At 51.5% G+C, this 19,575-nt stretch overlaps 1 protein-coding gene across 1 annotated transcript in view; it reads right to left on the bottom strand.

Moving 5' to 3' along the window:
• The window catches only part of RAB3C (RAB3C, member RAS oncogene family), a 64,174-nt gene that overhangs the window by 11,083 nt on the left and 33,516 nt on the right, over positions 1-19,575 (bottom strand). Inside the window, exon 3 of the mRNA XM_006761789.2 lies at positions 1,689-1,807. Within this exon, the coding sequence (XP_006761852.1) occupies positions 1,689-1,807 (119 nt within the window). The remainder of the gene's footprint in view (positions 1-1,688; positions 1,808-19,575) is intronic.

Genomic DNA, 19,575 nt, shown 5'->3' with positions numbered 1-19,575 from the left:
CCTCCCTCCCTCCCTCCCTCCCTCCCTCCCTTAAAAAAGAAAAAAGAAAAAAAGAAATGTCACCGCTCAGATCCCGGGACAGGAGAGACTGCTCGATGCCCAGGTGGGAGTGGGAACTTGGGGTCACCCTGTCACTGCCCCTCGGAGCTGCAGCATAACCAGACGGGGAGCTGAGAGGACCTTGGACCTTGACCGAGGTCAGGAAACACTGAGCAAATGCCCATTCCTCTCAGCGGCCCTCAGGCTACAGTCCTTTCCTGTCTGACGGAGGTCACCTGCATTTCAGTGTGTCATTTACTCTGGAGAAAAAGGAGAGAAAAGGTGAAGGTACGCATGTTTGAAGGTGAAGTTCTTCCTGGTTAAGGTGCCCTGAACGGCACAGAGTGAATTATTAAACAGGCGGGAAGATGGGTCAGACTGTTACCCTTGGTCTGGTCATTTCTAAACAACATTCATCTGCCCACCAGGTTTCCTGCCTGGGAACAGCCATCCTACCCATAGCTCCACATCGTGCCATAAGGCGCGGCCTGTGAATGCTAAGGTGGGCATCCTCCGAGGTGGCCACGCTCTCAGGACGGGAGCTCGGGAGGGTCAGGCAAGCAGGGCTGAGACGGGTGGAAATGCCGTCGGTGCGGGATACCCCAGTCCCAGTGGGGAGACCCCGAGTCCCGGTGGGCAAGAGGCATCTCTGATTCGGGACTCAGGGCGTTGATCCCAGCGGGCCCACTTGGTGTTAATGAACTCAGGGACCTCCTGATCCCCCAAAGCTGGAGCTAAACTGGTTCTTCTGTAGAGAACCCGCCCATCAGCCCTGAGGGCTGGACTCAGGCGCAGGGCCACCAGCTGCCTGTCCCTCCACCAGCTGCCCATTCCTCCCCAGAGCTGGCAACCAGGCGGGGCCATCCCAGGCAGAAGCCCCATGCACACCACGCGGGCACACAGGGTTTCAGACGTGTGATGCGGCTGTCAGAACAGCTCTGGGTTACCTTTCCCTTCGTCCCAGACTTTTGAAGCCTTTCAATTTAAAGAAAACCTGCAACAACGTGGCAGATCTGGGAAGGGGAGCAGCAAGCGTGTACGGGAGGGGCCTGATGGGAAACCGCAGGTTCAGGGGCACGCGGCGCCCGGGCAGCAGCGAGCTGCCATGTGGAGTCCCTCCCATGAAGCCTACGAGCCCGGCTGTTCTACTACAGCTTCACTCACAAAGCCAGTGAGGCCGGGCTGGGCGTGGGCGCCCAGGCCCACGAGGCTGAGGTTCAGGCTCCAGCCCCCATGGTAGACAGTGACCGCCCGCCACACGCTGTGTTTTAGATTCACAGTGATGGGTCCGGCCCCACAGAGCCAGGGGACAGGACACCAGGCACTGAGGGACCGCATACAGGACACCACCATGATTGGGCCCATTGGCCCCTACACGCCACTCGGGGCCCCGCTGGCCTGTGGCTGCCAGAGAAGACACGTGTGAGAACACGCTACCCCGTGGGCAGCCGCTATCTCCAAAAAGCAGTAAAACTGTAAAGATAAATCCAAGAATAACAGAGCCGCCCTAGCCGGTTTCGCTCACTGGATAGAGCGTTGGCCTGGGGACTGAAGGGTCCCGGGTTCGATTCCGGTCAAGGGCATGTGCCTTGGTTGCAGGCATATGCCCAGTGGGGGGGGGGGGGGGGGGGGGGGCGCCAGCCACTCACCAGTCTTGCACGGCATTGAAGGACTCCCCGTTGGTGATGTCGTACATCAGGATGAAGCCCATGGCCCCGCGGTAGTAGGCCGTGGTGATGGTCCGGTACCGCTCCTGGCCCGCTGTGTCCTGGAAAGAACGGACAAGCTCTGAGAACCAGGCCATGCATCTTCTGCAATGTGATGAATGACCCCCAACAGGCCCAACAGAGTCCAGCTGTACCAGCCACGCATAGCTACTATCTGCCTCAGTCATGTCTTTCCGAGTCATTTTCATGGGTTAAGTCTGCAAATTATGAAAAACTGGTTTTTTTGCAAAGATCCAGCTTAAAGCACCTTCTACATGGTTCACTCCCACTGGCAGCAGGAAATAAAGTGAGAAGGAAGATGGTGCATATAACATTCCGTGTGCTCCGCGCAGTGAAGACGGAGGTCGCGTTAGCCCGTCCTGGTGCCTCTCCTGTGTGATGCCGGCGCGTCACGTGTGCTACGCTTACGGGAAGGTCTCCGCGTGCACAAGCAAGTGCGGGCTCTCGGTTTGTGCTGTAAAGTGAGGTCAGGCCCTTCTCTGTGCGGATGTCCCTCAGTCGTGGGGACCTGCCCTTGCAAGCCCAGCTGCTCGGAGGGTGAAGGATATGGAGCGTGTGGACCTGGCACACACCCAGTGGGAGGCAGAGCCCACAGTGGCAGGGCCCAGGCCACAGGGGGGATGGCCTGGGAGACCGAGTCTGGGCGTCAGCGGAATAGCCTGTGTGGGTCACAGGGACTGTGTCCTGTAGCTCGAGACACCATTGCCCACTCAGAAGCACACAGGGCCTGGGACGCCCGTGCTCCCCTTCACCCCCAGCCGGGCCCAGACTCCCTCCACAGACTCGTGCGCTTCGAACCCAGTTTGCAGGGAAGTGTGATCTGCCTGCAGCCTGCTCCCCTTCTCCTTCTTGCTAAGTGTGCTCCCCAGTTACCCCATCACTCAATAGGCCTGAAGGGAAAGCTAATGTGTCCAATGCCCCACAAATAGGGTCCTTATCATCAGAGTGAAGCCAGCACCTCCTGGTCTCCCTGTGGGGATGGCTGGCCTCTCCCACTCCCGCTGGGACGCTACCCCGCCCGGGGCTAGCAGAGGGGTCTCGGGGCTGCTCACAACGTCCCTGATTGGAGCGGTGCAGTCTGCTTGCCGCTGCGGATTCAGAGAAGGTGGTCAAACAGACTAAAGAAATGTGCACATGATTTGGGAGCGCCAGCAGGTGTGAAACAGGAGCTGACGGTCAGCTGGGATCCGGCTGCCCTGATTGGGTGTTTATTCGATAACATTAGGGAAATAAGGCTCCAGAGGTAAGATGAACACAGAGCACAGAACCCAAAAGAGCAAAAATAAAGCAACCCCGTGTGGGGAGCTTTCAGAACCCACCAAGGGCAGGGAGACAAACACAGGTCCCACCACATGGAAATCTGGCAATTCCTCAGATAGAGAGAAGCCCTGTAGGTAAAACGGATCCAATCGAATGGTAAGCTGGAAGACATCCGCACTGTACCAGAGACCACAGGCAATGGCTTTAATACACTAAGTGGTAGTAGAAACCATTACGGAGTAGGTTAAATATTCTGATTTTAAATTTTTTTGTAAACAGGTACATAAATAGCTAATTTTTTATAAAAGAGTTGAATCCCAAGTATAATAATATAAAGGCAATACTGCATAGCTTCACACCTATATAGAAGCAACCTAGCCATTATTTAACAAACATTTTTTGTACTTTTCTTGGTATTTTATAAATGAGAGAAAACATGGATATCATAAACTGCATGTAATTGGGACAAATACACACAATTATTCAGCAGAAAGGAGACAATCTTGAACAGATTCTCAAAGACTATGTTTGGGAAACAAGGTATAGTGGGAGACTGAGTGGTATATTTAGCTCATTAGGGAACAGAACAACTCATAACAACTCATTCTGTCTTAAAACTCCCACAGCGACGTGAGTCCAGATCCCCAGTTGTCTATCAATCCCTTTTTCTGCTGTGAATTAACCTTCTTCTTCTCCAGGTAAAAGATCCTCTGGCAGCAACCCAGCAGCTTCCTCACAGGCGAGGACCCGCCCCCCTCCCACCCTCCACACAGCATCCTCTACCCATCCCATCGAAGAAACAGCCTGGAGAGGCGCTGGGGCTCGGTGCCCTCTCCCCCTCAGGCACGTCCTCATCGAGGCCTAGAGTCGTGTGCGGGATGATGACGTCACCTCTTCCTCCTGACCTCTTCCCTGTGGCTCCCCTCAAAGATGTTAATTTTATTTATTATTTTTAAAAATATATTTTATTGATTTTTTACAGAGAGGAAGGGAGAGGGCATCTATCAGCTGCCTCCTGCACACCTCCCATTGGGGATGTGCCCGCAACCAAAGTACATGCCCTTGACCGGAATTGAACCTGGGACCCTTCAGTCCGCAGGCTGACGCTCTATTCACTAGTCAGGGCAAAGACGTTAATTTTATTTTGACAATAAAGAACCAGCCCCGGTGTCATAAACACACCAATTCCGCACGGAGCACCTGGAGGTTTTACAGGGCAAAGTCATGACTGAAATGTTACAGGAAACCACAGGGCAGAGAGCCATCACGTGTCACAATTGAACACAAGAGAGAGGAGGACAAACACAGTGTTCAGGAACGAACATCAAAGCTTTTAGAAGCTCTGAAGGCCCAGCAGGGGCAGGACCCTCATTTTGTCTTAAACCCAGAAACACCATCTAACTAACTGGAGTTGTTGTCACGGGAAAGCTCTCAGGGAGAATGGGAAACGCACAGGGCAGGGGAGTGCCTGAGAAATACGTAGAGAGAATTCCCTCCAAGGGCAGGAGAGAGGACGACGAAGCTGAAGCTGGTAACAGACACTCTGGCCTGCAATGGTTTTGGTATTGAAACCGTTTCAGGGTGACGGGCTCATTAGCTTTTCTCTCCTGTGACATCAGGGAGAAAATGGGGTCAGGAAGCGCTTCACTGCATCAGCCACTTACCGAGGAGGGTGGAGGTGATATTAGAAAGAAAAGAACATTGCGCACTGGCAACTGCCCCTCCAAAAACCACAGGTGGCAGTGAACGGTCCCTCCCCTTCCTTTGCTGGGAAATGGCTCCAAGCCCTGGCTTTGGGCTGCTCCCTGCCCAGCTGATCCGAATAACTGGGCCACCTGCTGATTTTCCATGAAAACAGGCTCCTGCGATGGGAACCACCTGAAATCTCTTGCAGAGAAAACAAGTGACAAAAGTATGACTGAAATGAAAGCTTTCTCCCAGGAGCTGGTTTCCGCCTCCCTCTCTTTACGAAAATAAATCCCTTCAGTTGGTTTAAATATTTTGATTCTCAATCAGGTTTTTAGAAAAATGTTTGGCTTTAATGACAGGTTTGATTAGCAAACACTTGTCTATCTGTCAAGAAAAAGACTGAAATGGGAAACATTTGCAGCTTGAGACATAGTAGCTGGGAACATTTCAGTTTGAATTTTGGCATTTTTGTCTTTGTCTTGAATTTATTTCTCTGATACTACGTGTTTTTTCTTTTAAACTCTGTGTGCTGCATTTTCATTCCCCATGGAGGTCCTGCAGAGATAAGAGGCAGTTTTAATACTGAGGAAACAGCTTTCATTTGTAAGGTCCGGGCTATACTGTAATTTGGTTTTTGTCTTGGTGGTTACTTTTCTCTGTATTGGATTACATGGAAAATGGAAGTTACCAGTAGTAAAGAAACATAAATACTATCACCATAATCAAAACACATTTATTGAATATCCACACAGAGAAAAACAGATTGAAGGGCAGGCAATCCTGTACATGATGAAGTGAGTAATTTTCTAGTTGGAGAAACCAAACCAAAGAACATTGTTGTTGACTGATCAACAAAAGTAATTACATGAGTTAAAGGAAACAACATGCACCAGCCCAAAGAGAAAGGCCACAGACTGGAGGCTGAGGAGACGGCAACACACAGACAGAATGCGTCCGGAGCCAGTGAATGTCCAAATGCACAAGCCCCTGGGCATCAGCATTCAAGCAGGAGTGACCCCTTAACCTGGACTTTGCTACATTTTACCTGTAGAAATTACTCTGAATTATCAAAGGAAAATGAAATTATGGGCAGTATCTTGACTATATAATGACTCATTCATTCATTCATTCATTCAATAAACATTTAGTGAATGCCTATTACCAGTTAGGGACTGTGCCAGGTATATGTTAAATTCCTTTTATCTATTCTAGATATATTTTTGCATATTTTAAAATTCTACACCTAAGAGAATTCATTAATCAGATGTCACATTCTCTACATGTCTACGAAAGATGAGGTAACTTGTGAAAACATCATTTCTGAAGAAACAGAGAGCATAGCAATGTAAAATGGCAACTGAGACCACACTGCCGACTCCATTGAGCTGTCCCCTCATAGCACTGCCGGGGGTTCTATTAGGAAACGGACTGTGACCTCATTTGGAAATAGGGTCTTTGCAGGTGGAGACAAGTTAAGTTCTCAGGGAGGAGTGTGGCCCTGATCCTATGACACAGTCCCTTGGGGAAGAGAAAACAGACACAGGCCCACGGGGGCCACACGATGGCAGAGGCAGAGTCCAGTGATGTAGCCACAGCCATGGACACCAAGGCAAGGACTGGGGCAGCTGCCACAGCTTGACGGAGACTGACAGACCAGGCCCTGCCGACACCTTCATAAAGGTTCGTGGCTTCAAAACCACGAGTCCACAATGTCTGCAGTTTTAAGCCACCCGTTGGGGCTTCATTACAGCAGCCCTAGGACCCTAGGAGCCCGGTTTGCAATCTTTATGATCAGAGCAAAAGCAATATAAATGTCACAGCTTCCCACACACACTCACTGCTTAACAGAAGAGAAAAGATAGAAAATTAGCAGTGACTTGTGAAGTAGTTGAACATAGTTTCCCTGTGTGAATTCATATAGTTATGCTAAAATGTATTAATATATTCCCTTTATGTAAAATAATTCTGGTCAGAAAAAGGTGAGGTGATATATCTTATTGTCTTAAGACCCTGGCCGCTGTGGCTCAGTTGGCTGAGCATGGTCCCATACAGCCAAAGGCTGCCAGTTCAATTCCAGTCAGGGCACATGCCCAGGTTGTGGGCTCGATCCCCGGGTGGGGTGGGGGGTGCAGGAGGCAGCCGATTGATGTTCTGCTCTAACATTGATGTTTCTCTCTCCCTCTCTCTCTAAAAATCAATAAGAAAAGTAAAGAAGTAGATCTTCCCATCTCAGCACGAATGTGCAGATATTGGAGCAACACTGCTGCCTGTGGCAGAGGTTCCACCCAGAGGCTGAGCCGCTGCCACAGGGACCCTCGCACGCTGGCCACAAGGCAAGGCCTCCACCAGAACCTGCAGAGCGTGGGCGGCACACAGTACTTCTTTTGTACGATGTTCCTTTCCCCGAAGCTGCATTTATTGTTTTTATTTCCATAAAAGAGGCAGGCACGGAGCAGCATGAACTAGAGCCTTTAAAAATTGGGAGGGATACAGGATGCTTAAATATTTTATGCTTTCCCATTGAACATTTATTTTTGGAATGAAATAAAAATGTTTTCCCCTTACCTCAGGCAGTTAATCTATGAAAATTTACAAACCCTGCTTCCCTGCTGACCTTGTGCAAAGTCAGGCTGGATTCATTGACACGCTCTCAGATGCTCAGGCACCGGAAGCAAGCCCGGGCTTTAGGAAAGAGAGGAATAAGCAGGCAGTCAGGGAGGCCTCCTTGCCCACCATCCCCGACTGGCTCTTCCCCCAGAGGTTCTAGCATCAAATCTCCTCGTGTTTGGCTTTGAAATGCCCAGGTCTTCACTTACAACAGCATCCGCTTCTGACTAAAACCTACTAGACTGAGCCTGAGGCGCAAGGATAGAACTTGACCTATTATTTCTGGCGGTGTTTCCATGGCAACTGTCTTTCCTGGGGTGGGGGGGGGGGGGGCTCTGACCACGGTGGCGAGACCCCCACAGCTGGTTCTCTCAGGGAAGCTGGGACCTTTTCAGTAAAATGACCTAAATCTCAGAGAACGCTTCCGGATCCGAATAAAATGTACAGCCAAACCGAGTAAAGGTGACTTCACTCACGAGCGCGCTTGGTGAGACGATGACCACAAAGGCAGAGAGAGGCACCGTTCTGCCATCTTTCTGGCTAATCTTTGGGACACACTCCCCGTGGGGTTTCCATGGGCCTCAACGTTGTCAGAACGTGGGGCGCAGACACCTCAGCGCAGGGAGCTCAGAGCTTCCCTCAACGCTGGTGACTGTCTTCTCACGGGTGCAACTCAAGATGCTCCCCGATCAGGTGCTCTGGTTAGAGGACAGGACTTTTACTGCTGCCCCAGAACAGGCAGCAAAGGCTCCAACCAGACCCTCCCAAGGCTGGGTGGCTGCAGGGCCGACAGCTGGCAATTTCACCCTGTGCTTGTGCAGGGGTGTCTGGGACCGGAGAAGCTGGGGGTGGGGGGGGGGGGAGGGCGTTCCCGTTTATTCAGAGCAGGATCCATCGCTGACATAGGAGAGGCAAATGCGATCCAGGGCCCAGCTGGCCGAGTGACTAAACCCTCCTGATCACCTTCCCGCTAAACAAGGACAATGTCTGCCTCCTCAAGGCTGTGATAAGGACTAGGCTTCTTGCACACACTTGGGGAGCAATAAATGGGCTTCCTGCTTTTTTCCTGTTTGTTTGTTTGTTTTCCTTTTCCAAAGCAGCCATGTGTGGGCGACAGCAGCCCCGAGACGCACATGCTGTGAGGCTTTAGAAATACCACCTAACCACTCTGAGCATCAGTTTACAGATTTCCAAAAGGGAATCAATAGCTAATGCCCAGCTGAAGTGTAACTGCCAGTGAGAGAAGGTCTTTAAGCTACAAACTGCTGTCGGTGGTGCATTCTCATTGTGTTAATGACAGTAAAGAACTGCGCCTGGCAAGTCCCAAGAGGAAGTGGCTGTTGCTCTGCGACTGGATGGCTCAGCAGAACACCAGTCCTTACTTCCCATCCCCAGGGAGGAGGGGGGTGAAATGCCAGTCCTTCTGAACCACCCAGTGACACCCGCTCCACAGCCCTCACTTACACCGCCTGACCCTGCCTCCTGGTTTCACATTCCTGTTTTTAAGTTTTTGTTGGTACCTCTCGGAGGCAAAGGGCCTTCAGGGTTCCACTGTTTCCAGGTTAAAGCCATGATTCCCTCCCGGTAGTGGAAGAAAATCATGTGACAGTGAGTGCTATGCCCACGCTCACAGGGGACGGGAAGTGAAAATGTGGAAGCAGGTGCGAGAGACAGGTTGCAGCATCTGCCACGTGCTCCAGGGCGGCGGGCTAGAGCGTAAGTGCTTCTTTGACCCTGGGGAGGCTGCAAAGCCTGGAAATGCAAGCATTTCTCTTTCAGGTGGTCTAAGCCTTTATTAGTTTCTAAATAAGTAGCCCTCATCTTAAATAATTTTTAAAATATAATGAGATAGTACAGGCAAACGGGCCATTTAAACATCCGAGGCAATCTGGGCTGCTGAGTACTGTCCCCATTGAGTACTGTCAGTGGGAAACAGGAAGCCCACCGCCTGGCTCTCGGGAGCAGGGACACACGGCTGTCACAGTCTGGGGAGCCTCCACGGGTGACCCCGTGACCCCACATTTCTGCTGGACTTTACAGTGTTTCACAGAGTCGTCCAGGGCCTCCTCAGGGCAGCTCACTGCACACAGGCTCCAGAGCCCAGCCCAGCAGATGGCAGCCTGGCTGCTGCCTCCATTTTCTGGTTCTGCTGAATCCATAGACCAATGGCTTCTGCTGCTGCAGCGATTCTCTCTTCCCAGGGCCCAGGGCCAGCTGATTGCTTTGCTGACTTACAAAATGAGAACTTAAACATTCCGTACATGATGTGTAGTTATTTTATTCGTTTTTTTTTTTCTTTTTATCTAAAAGTACTTTGAGAGCAGAGATTCCCTGAAGAAATATCTTTTCACCCAACATGAGGTCCAGTAACCAGATAGTTAGAGAAACACTGAAGACCACGGGAAGCGCGAAGGATGTGATTGTAAAAATGATAGTTATGTTCTCCTCTGCACCGAAGACGCTGGTCTTGAATATGACGCTGCTGCTCGCTGGGCACGACCACCCATGAAACGGGCACAAGGAGACTCGATGGCTAACCCCTGGCTGAGTCTGACCTGGCACCATGGGAGCCTGTAGGCAATCGGCGAGCACAGCGCTGCTGACAGACACACCTGCCTGGGCTGAGCAGGGGCCACTCCTACTTGGACGGGATGGAGTGTCACCTGGAGAGGTTCTAGCACAGGGGTGGGCAAACTTTTTGACTCGAGGGCCACAATGGGTTCTTAAACTGGACCGGAGGGCCGGAACAAAAGCATGGATGGAGTGTTTGTGTGAACTAATATAAATTCAAAGTAAACATCATTACATAAAAGGGTACGGTCTTTTTTTTCAATAGTTTTATTCATTTCAAATGGGCCGGATCCGGCCCGCGGGCCATAGTTTGCCCAAGGCTGTTCTGGCACAAGGCGGGAGAGCCCCTTTAGACATCTGAGCCACACAGCCACTGACTCAGACAAAGTGAGGTCACTGTGCACTCAGCATAGTTCCTCTGTGGCTGCAGCTCTGGGACGGGAGAGTCCAGCCGAGATCCCTCGCACACTTCACTGGGACACCCTTTGGTTTGTTTGTCCTTATCTAGTTCCTCGGGCACTCGGTGTTTGTAATACGTGCTGTTGTGTAGGACCACTGTGCCGTGCGTGAGATCCCAGAACCTACGCATCTACCAGGGGCAGGTTCGTCCCTCACCGAGCTCTCTCACCCCCTCCCGCTCTCGGAAGCCACCATCTTGCCCTGTTTCTACCAGTTGGTTAGTTTAGGCCCACGAGTAGGTGACATCGCAGCGTGTGTCCACACGGCTCCTGTGTCTTTACCGTGGAGCCTGGGCTCTCAGGACTCCGTGGTGGGTTACACTCAGCTGCTTGGATGACGAAGAAGAATGTCCTACCTGGAGACAGAACACCCTGCAGGTTATCCTGGGGGAGCCCTTCCGTGGAGGCTGCCGCTTCGTCTTATCTGAGAGCCCAGCAGGCAGGGGGGACGCGGGCATGAGCCATTAGCAGAGATGGCAACGCTGGGCAGCTATCTAATTATGTTACAGCCGCGTGTTCCTCTTTAAACAATAAAATGTGTTTTTACAAAAAGACTGGCTTCAGGATGTGCCATTAGAGAGTAAATGGCAAGGACTAACATGCCATGTGCTTGGTGAACCCGGGGTTCAAGTGAGCCCCTCCTCCAAGCATGCCCCAACCTGAGAAGGGGGGTGCACCTGCAGTCAGCATTCTGCCAGGAACAGGGGAGGGGGTGTCCCGTCCTCCTCGGACTCACCAGCACCTCAGGGAGCTCCCTCATCTCCCCAGTTTCAGTGCCGAGATGGAATCGCACAACATTAAGGTCTCTTTCAGACGAAGCTTTCTACAGAAGTTTATTTCTGGGGCAAAGTTACATTAACACACACTGCAGGCCCCAGAAAGCTATCTGGTACATGGATTTTTTTAAGAGTTTATGAATTTCAGTGCAGTGATTTTCAAACTTTTTTATGCAGCCAAATTAGTTAAAGTGGAAATTCCTGCCCCCCCCACCCCCCCACATTAGGGATGAATCCGGGGCACAGGGTGCAGAGCCCCCCAGGGATTCCGGAGTGCCCGCCAGCACCTCACCGAGATGCGCTCCTGGCTCAGAAAAAACAAAATGATTCCTTCAGATCCTGGCTTTAATCCCTGGAAAAAGTGCTCAGCCGGAAATTAAGACACAACCACACCGAAAAAGACGTGCCCTCGGGAAACTGATTGTGAAGAAAACACTCCATGTTGCTCACCGGGGAGGGCAGCTCTAGCTGCCGCAGACAGGCTCTGCGAACCCCGTCTCCTTTTACTAAAGGCCCCTTACATCGCCCTCCCGCGGAAGCCACTGCACTTACCAACAGGTGACATCTGGGTACCGCACGGCTGCCCTGAGCCCCTGTGAAGGCTCCTGCCTCTGACCTACACTCACTAACCAGGTCAATGTCCAGACTGTTCCCAGCAGGTGACAGAGTTCTCCTGTTTGACCCTGGTCTTTAAGAACTAAGTGTGTAGCTCTAGAGAACAAAAGGTGATTAACTAAAAATGTATAAACATTCAGTTACTAGTATCTCTGAAGGGTTGATTTACAGTGGGTTTATTTTTTGCTTATTCTCCTGTATTTTCATTTTTACAAAGGACTTGTATCTTTTATAATGTTTCCTTTTGCCCTGGCTGGTAGGGCTTAGTTGGTTGGGCCTCGTCCGGTGCACCAAAAAGTCACCAGGTTGATTCCCTGTCAGGGCACGTGCCTGGGGTTGCAGGCTCCATCCCCAGTAGGGGGCGTGCAGGAGGCAGCCAATTGCTGTTTCTCACAGCAATGTGTGTTTCTCTCTCTCCCCCTCTCCCTTCCTCTCTAAAATTAATAAAGATAAATAGATAAATAAAGCCTATGTTTCCTTTAGAAAGAAATAAAGAAAAGGAGGAAAGGAGGGAGAAGGAAGTAGATGATGTGTGAGGAGAGGGAGAGAGAGCCGCCTGGCGAGTGCTATCGCAGATGGTGGGGCTGGAATGCAGAGGTTACAGTTGCCATGGGTGTGGTGCTGACTGCGTGGAGGACATCGAGGGAAGCTTCTAGGAGGCCATGCTGTGGGCTGAGCTGGCAGATGGGAGAGCGTGAGCCGCGCGGGAAGAGGCAGCCTCAGTGCAGAGGGCGGGGCAGGCCTGTTCTGTCCGGCGTCTGCAGGTCGTTTGCAGGACGAGCACAGAGCTGCCGTGGCCGTGGCCGTGGCCGTAGATCGTCACTGGGGCCAGAAAGTGCATGAAGGGAGCTGTGACCAGCAGCGTAAGGTTCAATAGGCGTCACAGGCTCATCCCACAAAGCCCTGAGTGCAGACTCCAGGGTGCCTGCGGACGTGGGAACTGGATCACGAGGGAAACGCATTCTGTACTGAGGGCTGTGGTCACAGAGCCTTTGAGCCCCATGAGGACAATGGCAGAGCCTCACGCTCGGCAAAGCACCCTCATTATCCTCAGGCACAGGTTTTCATATTGCTTTACATATGTGTAATATGCAGCACATGTAATCTACACACAGTGTACCATATATCACGGCACTGCTGACAGCGGGGACCGTCTGTGGGGTTTACGCCTTTCCATCCGAATGGAACGTCACTGTCACCTCCACAGTGAAGATGGGAGAGCAAATGGAACGTGTTTGCTGCCACCACTGCTCCTTCACTGCTGTGTGTCCTTCCCCGAGGTGATGCCAAACTTCATGCTAAACCCAAAAGAAGTCCCGGATGCAGGCGAGAGACCTGAGCTTACACTCCGTCCCAAACATCACCTCAGCAGCCTCCTTCTCCCTGAACATTACTTTCTAACTAGAACATATTTTCTAAACACACACCCATTCCTGATAAGTGGCACATCAATTCATTTTTTTTTGACAAATACATTAGCTAAACATTTAAGCGCACATTAAATATTCTACCATCTAAACTGGGAGCATAGAAAACACTGCAATAAGAAGGGAAATGCCTGTTTGGGGATGTATGTACATTGTGAACAACCGGACTCCCTCGTTACTGTGCTACACACGCTTTGTGTTTTTAAGTGTCCATCCACCCGGAGCTGTCTTCATGCTCTAACAGTGGTTCTCAACCTTCTGGCCCTTTAAATACAATTCCTCATGTTGTGACCCAACCATACAATTATTTTCGTTGCTACTTCATAACGGTAATGTTGCTACTGTTATGAATCATCATGTAAATATCTGATATGCAGGATGGTCTTAGGCGACCCCTGTGAAAGGGTCGTTCGACCACAAAGGGGTCGCGACCCACAGGTTGAGAACCACTGCTCTAGCACATGACTATTTAGTCGGAACGGGGCAGGCCTGGTCGCCCTTGGTGCTCTGACCTTGAAAAGGTCACTGATGGCATCGGTGAGTCAGATCCCCCTAGTCCAAGAGCGCCTGCATCCATCAGCCTCAGAACACAACCTCATTGTGTGAAGAGAGGAGAGTGACTCATTTATGGCTACAGAACAAGACGGCCAGTTCCTCACACTAATCCAATCAGGGGCAAATCGGTTTATCTAATGTGTTTCTCCAGTGATTTCAGAGGTGAACAGAGAGTAGAGAACATCTAGTTCAAAACAACATTAAAAAAAAATACAAATGCCCATTTCGGGATCACACCTCAGCGTGTTAGTGTCACTGGCCTGTGTCCTGGGTGGGTCAAGAGTCCAACCTGTTACCTATCAATCTGTTTCCAGAGGAGAAGTATTGATAAGAGTCCTCTTCTCTTGCCCATTTGAAAAGGAGAGCTGCCCTAAGAATTAAATTGTGTTTGTGTGTTGAGGAGTGGGTTGGGGATGAGGGTTGAGGTGAGGAGGGAGGATGAGAATTAGAAACAAAACAAAGAAAAGACAGACACAAACAGCTATAGAACTCACAGGTCGTCATAAGATAATTGCTGAAACTTCTGTTAATTGGCCCTAAAAAGGAGAACATTCAGGACACCTGCCGATGGTTACTAGTCTGTGTCGGGCACTGTGTGCACATACACACGCGATGTACATGCAGAGACGGCCAGACCAGAGGGCTGGGCAGCACCACAGTTCTCCTTGCCTCACACAGTGACCGGCCTGGTTCCCTAGACCTTTCATGTCTAGATAGAAACCCCAGGGAATGAGTGCTGAGGGTTAAGGCCTTCAGCAGAACCACCCAGGCACTGCCACCTCTAGGAGGGAAACAGAAATGGAAATGAAGACACGCTGCACAATTTGCTCAGTTCCAGCGAGTCACTGATCACCCGAAACCTGCCCAGCACCTCCTACTCCAGAGGAGAGAGGACCAAATCCACCCAGCCCTTAGGGACTCGCAGATGGGCGGCAGAGGGATGGGCTGCAGAGGGGGAACCAGTCCCCTGCATGACCTCACAGAAGCTGGTAGCTCCTGCTTCCTCCTCTTCCCTGGCCTTGTCCTGAGAAGTTCTTTAAACTTTTTTTTAATATACTTCAGAGAGGGAGAGAGATCGAAAAATCAATGAGAGAATCATCGATCGGCTGCCTCTTGCACGTCCCCTACTGGGGATTGAGCCTTCAACCTGGGCATGTGCTGTGACTGGGAACCCAACCATGACCTCTCAGTGCACGAGAGGATGCCCAACCCACTGAGCCACACTGTCCAGGGCCCCATTCACCCCTTCTTTCTTCATTGATGCAGCTCCTCGGGTCCCTTTCCCTCCTTCCCTCTGACAGTTCCTCCCACAACCTGCCACGTCACAGCCACTTTCCTCCTTCCCCTTATCTCAACGGGGTGACTCTTGCAGCCCCGAGAGGCACTGTGATAAGGTGGCATGAGACCTGAAAACTGGAAAATCTAATTTGTACTGTCAGCACTGCTGGTAACATCTCTGTAGCCCCAGCCAGGCACCAACTCTGCCCACACCCTCACTCTGCCCACACCCTCTGGCCTCTGCCTGCCACAGGCTGGGGTCCTAGACTCCTGCAGCTGCTGTGGGTCCTGCAGTTGGTGTGGGTCCTGCAGCCGGTGTGGGTCCTGCAGCCTGTGTGGGTCCTGCAGTTGGTGTGGGTCCTGCAGCCAGTGTGGGTCCTGCAGCCGGTGTGGGTCCTGCAGCCAGTGTGGGTCCTGTGGCCTGTGTGGTCCTGCAGCCGGTGTGGGTCCTGTGGACTGTGTGGTCCTGCAGCCAGTGTGGGCCCTGTGGCCTGTGTGGTCCTGTGGCCTGTGTGGTCCTGCAGCCAGTGTGGGTCCTGCAGTTGGTGTGGGTCCTGCAGTTGGTGTGGGCTCAAGTGCTCCCAAGGTGAGGTTGGCCCACTCACTTTAGTTCTCGGTGCAGATGAGTTACTAGTGTGAAGCTGGCCCTGCTGACAGGGTTTCCCCAGGAAACCATGAATAACAGTTTTCCTTGAAACTCATGGGAAGAGCTAACTCATATTCTTAGGGTCATTGTTTCAATATTTTCAAAACTGAGATGGGGAAGAGAATCACTGTTTACATTGTTTATGCTGTGAAACTTCTGGGACCTCCCCGACCAGTGCTGGGCTGGTCCATGGGGAGTGTGGTGACTGAGAGCACAGGCCGCCAAGTTCCCATTCCGGCTCTGCCGGTCACCTGCAATCTGAGGAGCATGGCTGGAATCCGTGTCCCTGGGCACAGAATAAACTACCTGTCCCTCAGCTCTCCCTACGAAATGGGAACAACACGGGAATGCTGAATAACAGGGCTGTTGCTGAGCCATGCATCTGGCCCAGCCGAACGTGCGTTTCCACGGCGATGTCTATTACTCAGCCATTTGCTTGATGGGAAGCTCTGGCTGCCACCGTAGCACTGGCTCTACACATGCTGACCCGCTGAGCCTGCACCGTGACTAAGTCACAGATACCAGACCTCCAAGGGGCCGGGCATTTAGTCTCAGGCTCTAGCTCAACGGGCAAAAGACAGCACTTACAGGCTGCCCCCGGGGCTCCAGGCTGCCCCCGGGGCTCCAGGCTGGGCGTTCTACCTGCTGGGCTCCTGGCCTGTAGGCTTCCCGACACAGACTTGCCTCTTTTTAACTGAGTTTTAACTGCACTTCTCAGACTCACTCTGGTGGTTGCTTTAACCTAGTTAAGTCTAGTCACCAGCCACACTGCCCACGAGGGTACGATACGCAGCCCCAGTCAAATTCAAGGCATGGCGACGAGGACAGCAGGCGCTGCTCCTGTGTCACACACCCTCCTGTGGAGGATGCCCAGCTCTGCTCAGAGGGACGTTTACAGAGGAGCCCAGGAGAGCAGTGCGTGGAGGTACCAGCATCCTCCACCCTCGTGGTGCTGTGCTCTTTACAACCAAGGACACGGTTCACGCCAGTACTTAATTCATTGTTCTCGTCCTGCTTCCCCCAGGAAACTCGCTCTGGTGTCTGCAACGCCCCAGGGAGTAAAAACGAGCTGAACCCCTAGAAGCTAATGAACCGAGAGGCAGGAAGCCTCTCAGGACCCGGGTCACAAACGGGCGGTTTAAGGAGGGCATTTAGGGGGTCCCTGCAGAGCCTGGAAGGTGGGAAATCACTGCTTTCAATCCCGCTTCCACCTGGAGCCCAATCAGGCACTTTAATGCATGTTTTCTCCTGGAAACAATTTGCCTAAATTTGCAAACAGAAATGTGGCAGGTTGGCCAATGGTCCGTCTGAACAGCTAATTACCAATTACAGAGGAGCCCAGGAGAGCAGGGACCTACTGCCTGTCGCGTTGAAACCTCAGGTTCCCAGGTACGGGCGAGCGGGGGTCCACCAGCAGGTGATGAAAGTCCTGGCCTCAGAGACCATCGTGCTGTGAAACCCGTGTGACTCCCACATGGAAGCCCTTCCCGTGGCCTCGGTGCAGGACACACCCCATCCGGTGCTCTCCGGCCAGCTCGGTCCTCTGCTGCTGCTGACGCCTGTGGCTGTGTTTAGGGCCCAAGTAAAGTTTAATCTTTTTCTCTTCCCACCTCGTCTTCAGGAATTGATCTTCTATTTAATTATTTCATAAAAATTGGAATGCAAGTTGCATTGGCTACAATGTTACCAAATTATGAAGGCTGGATGCAGATTATGAAGTTAATTAAAACAACCATCAATTGTCATCTACATCAAAGTGTTTCCACTGACAAAGCAAGATTGTAATTTCCCAAAAATCAATGCTCTCCTATGAAGTGATAAGTATAGAATAACAGGACACATTGTGAGAAGCTGAGTCAGACAGTAGCCTCGTGGCATGGAGCTTATGATGTGTGAACTGGAGTCGAGCCCAGGGCTGTGTTGAGGAGCGGGTAGTTGGCCTTCAGCGCACGGAGAGGTGGAAGCTGAGCTCACAAGTCATCGGATGTAGTCGGAGCTACGTGAACACTTTCCTGCTTGTCGGACTTTCTCACATCCTCGCTCGCTATGTGAGGAAAATAGGAACAAGCCCTGCTAATTACAGTGCAAGTGAGCCCAGGAAATGCTATTGAGAAACAGGGATCTGTCTGGACAACACAAGAAAAGTGGGGGGGAGAGCACCCTGTCTGTCTCAACTCGGTATCCACAGTAGGGTTCCTGCAGCCCCAGGGACTGATCACCAATTTCCTCCTCTACTTCACGCCGAAATTCCCAAAGAACTCCCCTACTTTTCTCTTACATGGAGTCTCAGTCTTAAGAATGGGCAGACTTCCAGGTATTAACTTCTGCATTCTCATTCAGAATTTAGAACACACTTTCCAACTAAAAAATGTTATGAAGAATGTCAGTGGAGCTACACAGCCAACATAATTCATAAGTTAGCAAAACTATTGTGTTTTTCTTAAAACAGGAAGACAGACCTATTGGCTAAAATGAAATGACATGGTTTATATCTCCCCTAAAAGGCATCTCTCTCCCGCCTGCCTCTCAGTCTCTGACAAATGCAGTGATGGTGGCCGACCCCTGATAGGCCGTGCTGGGCAGACCCAGCCTCTGCTCTCCTCCCACACCTGCGTCTCTGCCACCTGTCCAGTAAGTACCACAGACAGGAAGCTTCACCCACTGTGGTTCACTTCTCAAATGCAAACCCCCAATCCAGCAGTCATGCCCCAGTCCCTCCCTCACCAGGCGCTCACCTCTGGCCCCGTCGACCTGCCCACATCACCCAGGGCAGCACCGTCAGCCAGGACCCCGTGCCCAGGGCCTGCTGAGACATGCAGCCAGCCAGTCCCAATCCTGCCCACCGCCTCCCCACTCCTCCAGAAACTGCCACAGGGGCTCCTGCCACAGGCTGTCGCTCCCTCTGCTCCTGACCCGCCCAGGGATTGGCTTGGGATCCGTGAGTACAACACATGTGGGTGGCAGTTGTCTGCTGACCTGTCGGCCTGGCCCCCCTAAGTAATGCCAGAGCCTCTATTTTAAAACACCCTCTTCCCCCTGCTTCACGTCCACCTCCTGCACCTGATGGTGACACAGCTTCTGCGGATCCTGTGGTTGGTGAGCACACGGTGGACAAGCAGATGGCATCTCTGGGACAAGAGACCAGCACAGCTTAGACCAGGCCCTTTGGGTGGCAGCCTGGCCCTGACCACCTGAGGACACGCTTCCTATGAGCTCAGCCAGAGCTCAGGAGTGAAGGTGGGAAGGGTGCCGATGAGGAAAAGAGATGCAACAATGAGCAAATGCTCGAGATGACTCTTAAGGACACATAATCCTGCTGCCTACCTGCTCCATGCAGTTCACCCTTTGAGCTCTAAGCCAGTTTCCCATAGTCAGAGCCAACACCGACTTCTGGATGTGAATAATGCAGACCCGTGCTTTCCTGGGGAAAGGGAGCTACACAGTGTGGTCACCTGCACGCAGTGTAGCCACATGCACACAGCATTGCCGCCTGCACACAGTGCGGCCACCCGCACACATGGCTGCCCTCACAGGACCGGGCAGGAATGGCCAGACTCTACTGCAGGCTTCTCTAAGCTCAAGGTTCCCATAGTGGTTACCCGGACGCTGACAATAAACACAGGAGAGGTGCTCAGTGTAGGATACTGCATTACTTGTGATCTTCTCACTGGGAAGAAATCTCTACATGGCCATTCTTGAGGCCTAACTACTTTTTAAGTTAGAAGCAAAAGATTACAGGCCCCAGCTGTGAGATATTTCTCCATAATTAAAGTGAAAAACCACATTGAATCTGTCCCCAGTATATTCATAGCAGCATTAAATAGATACAAAGTAATAAAGGAACCAGCCTAAATACTTGGAGTCTCTGAAATCTTGAAAATTTTGATTGGAGTCTCATAAAAATGACAGTGAAACGGAAGTGCGCAG

Source organism: Myotis davidii, unplaced genomic scaffold (genome assembly GCF_000327345.1).
Source record: "Myotis davidii unplaced genomic scaffold, ASM32734v1 scaffold496, whole genome shotgun sequence".
NCBI lineage: Eukaryota > Metazoa > Chordata > Mammalia > Chiroptera > Vespertilionidae > Myotis > Myotis davidii.
Note: the sequence above shows the minus strand (reverse complement) of the source record. Positions and strands in the feature narration are given on the sequence as shown.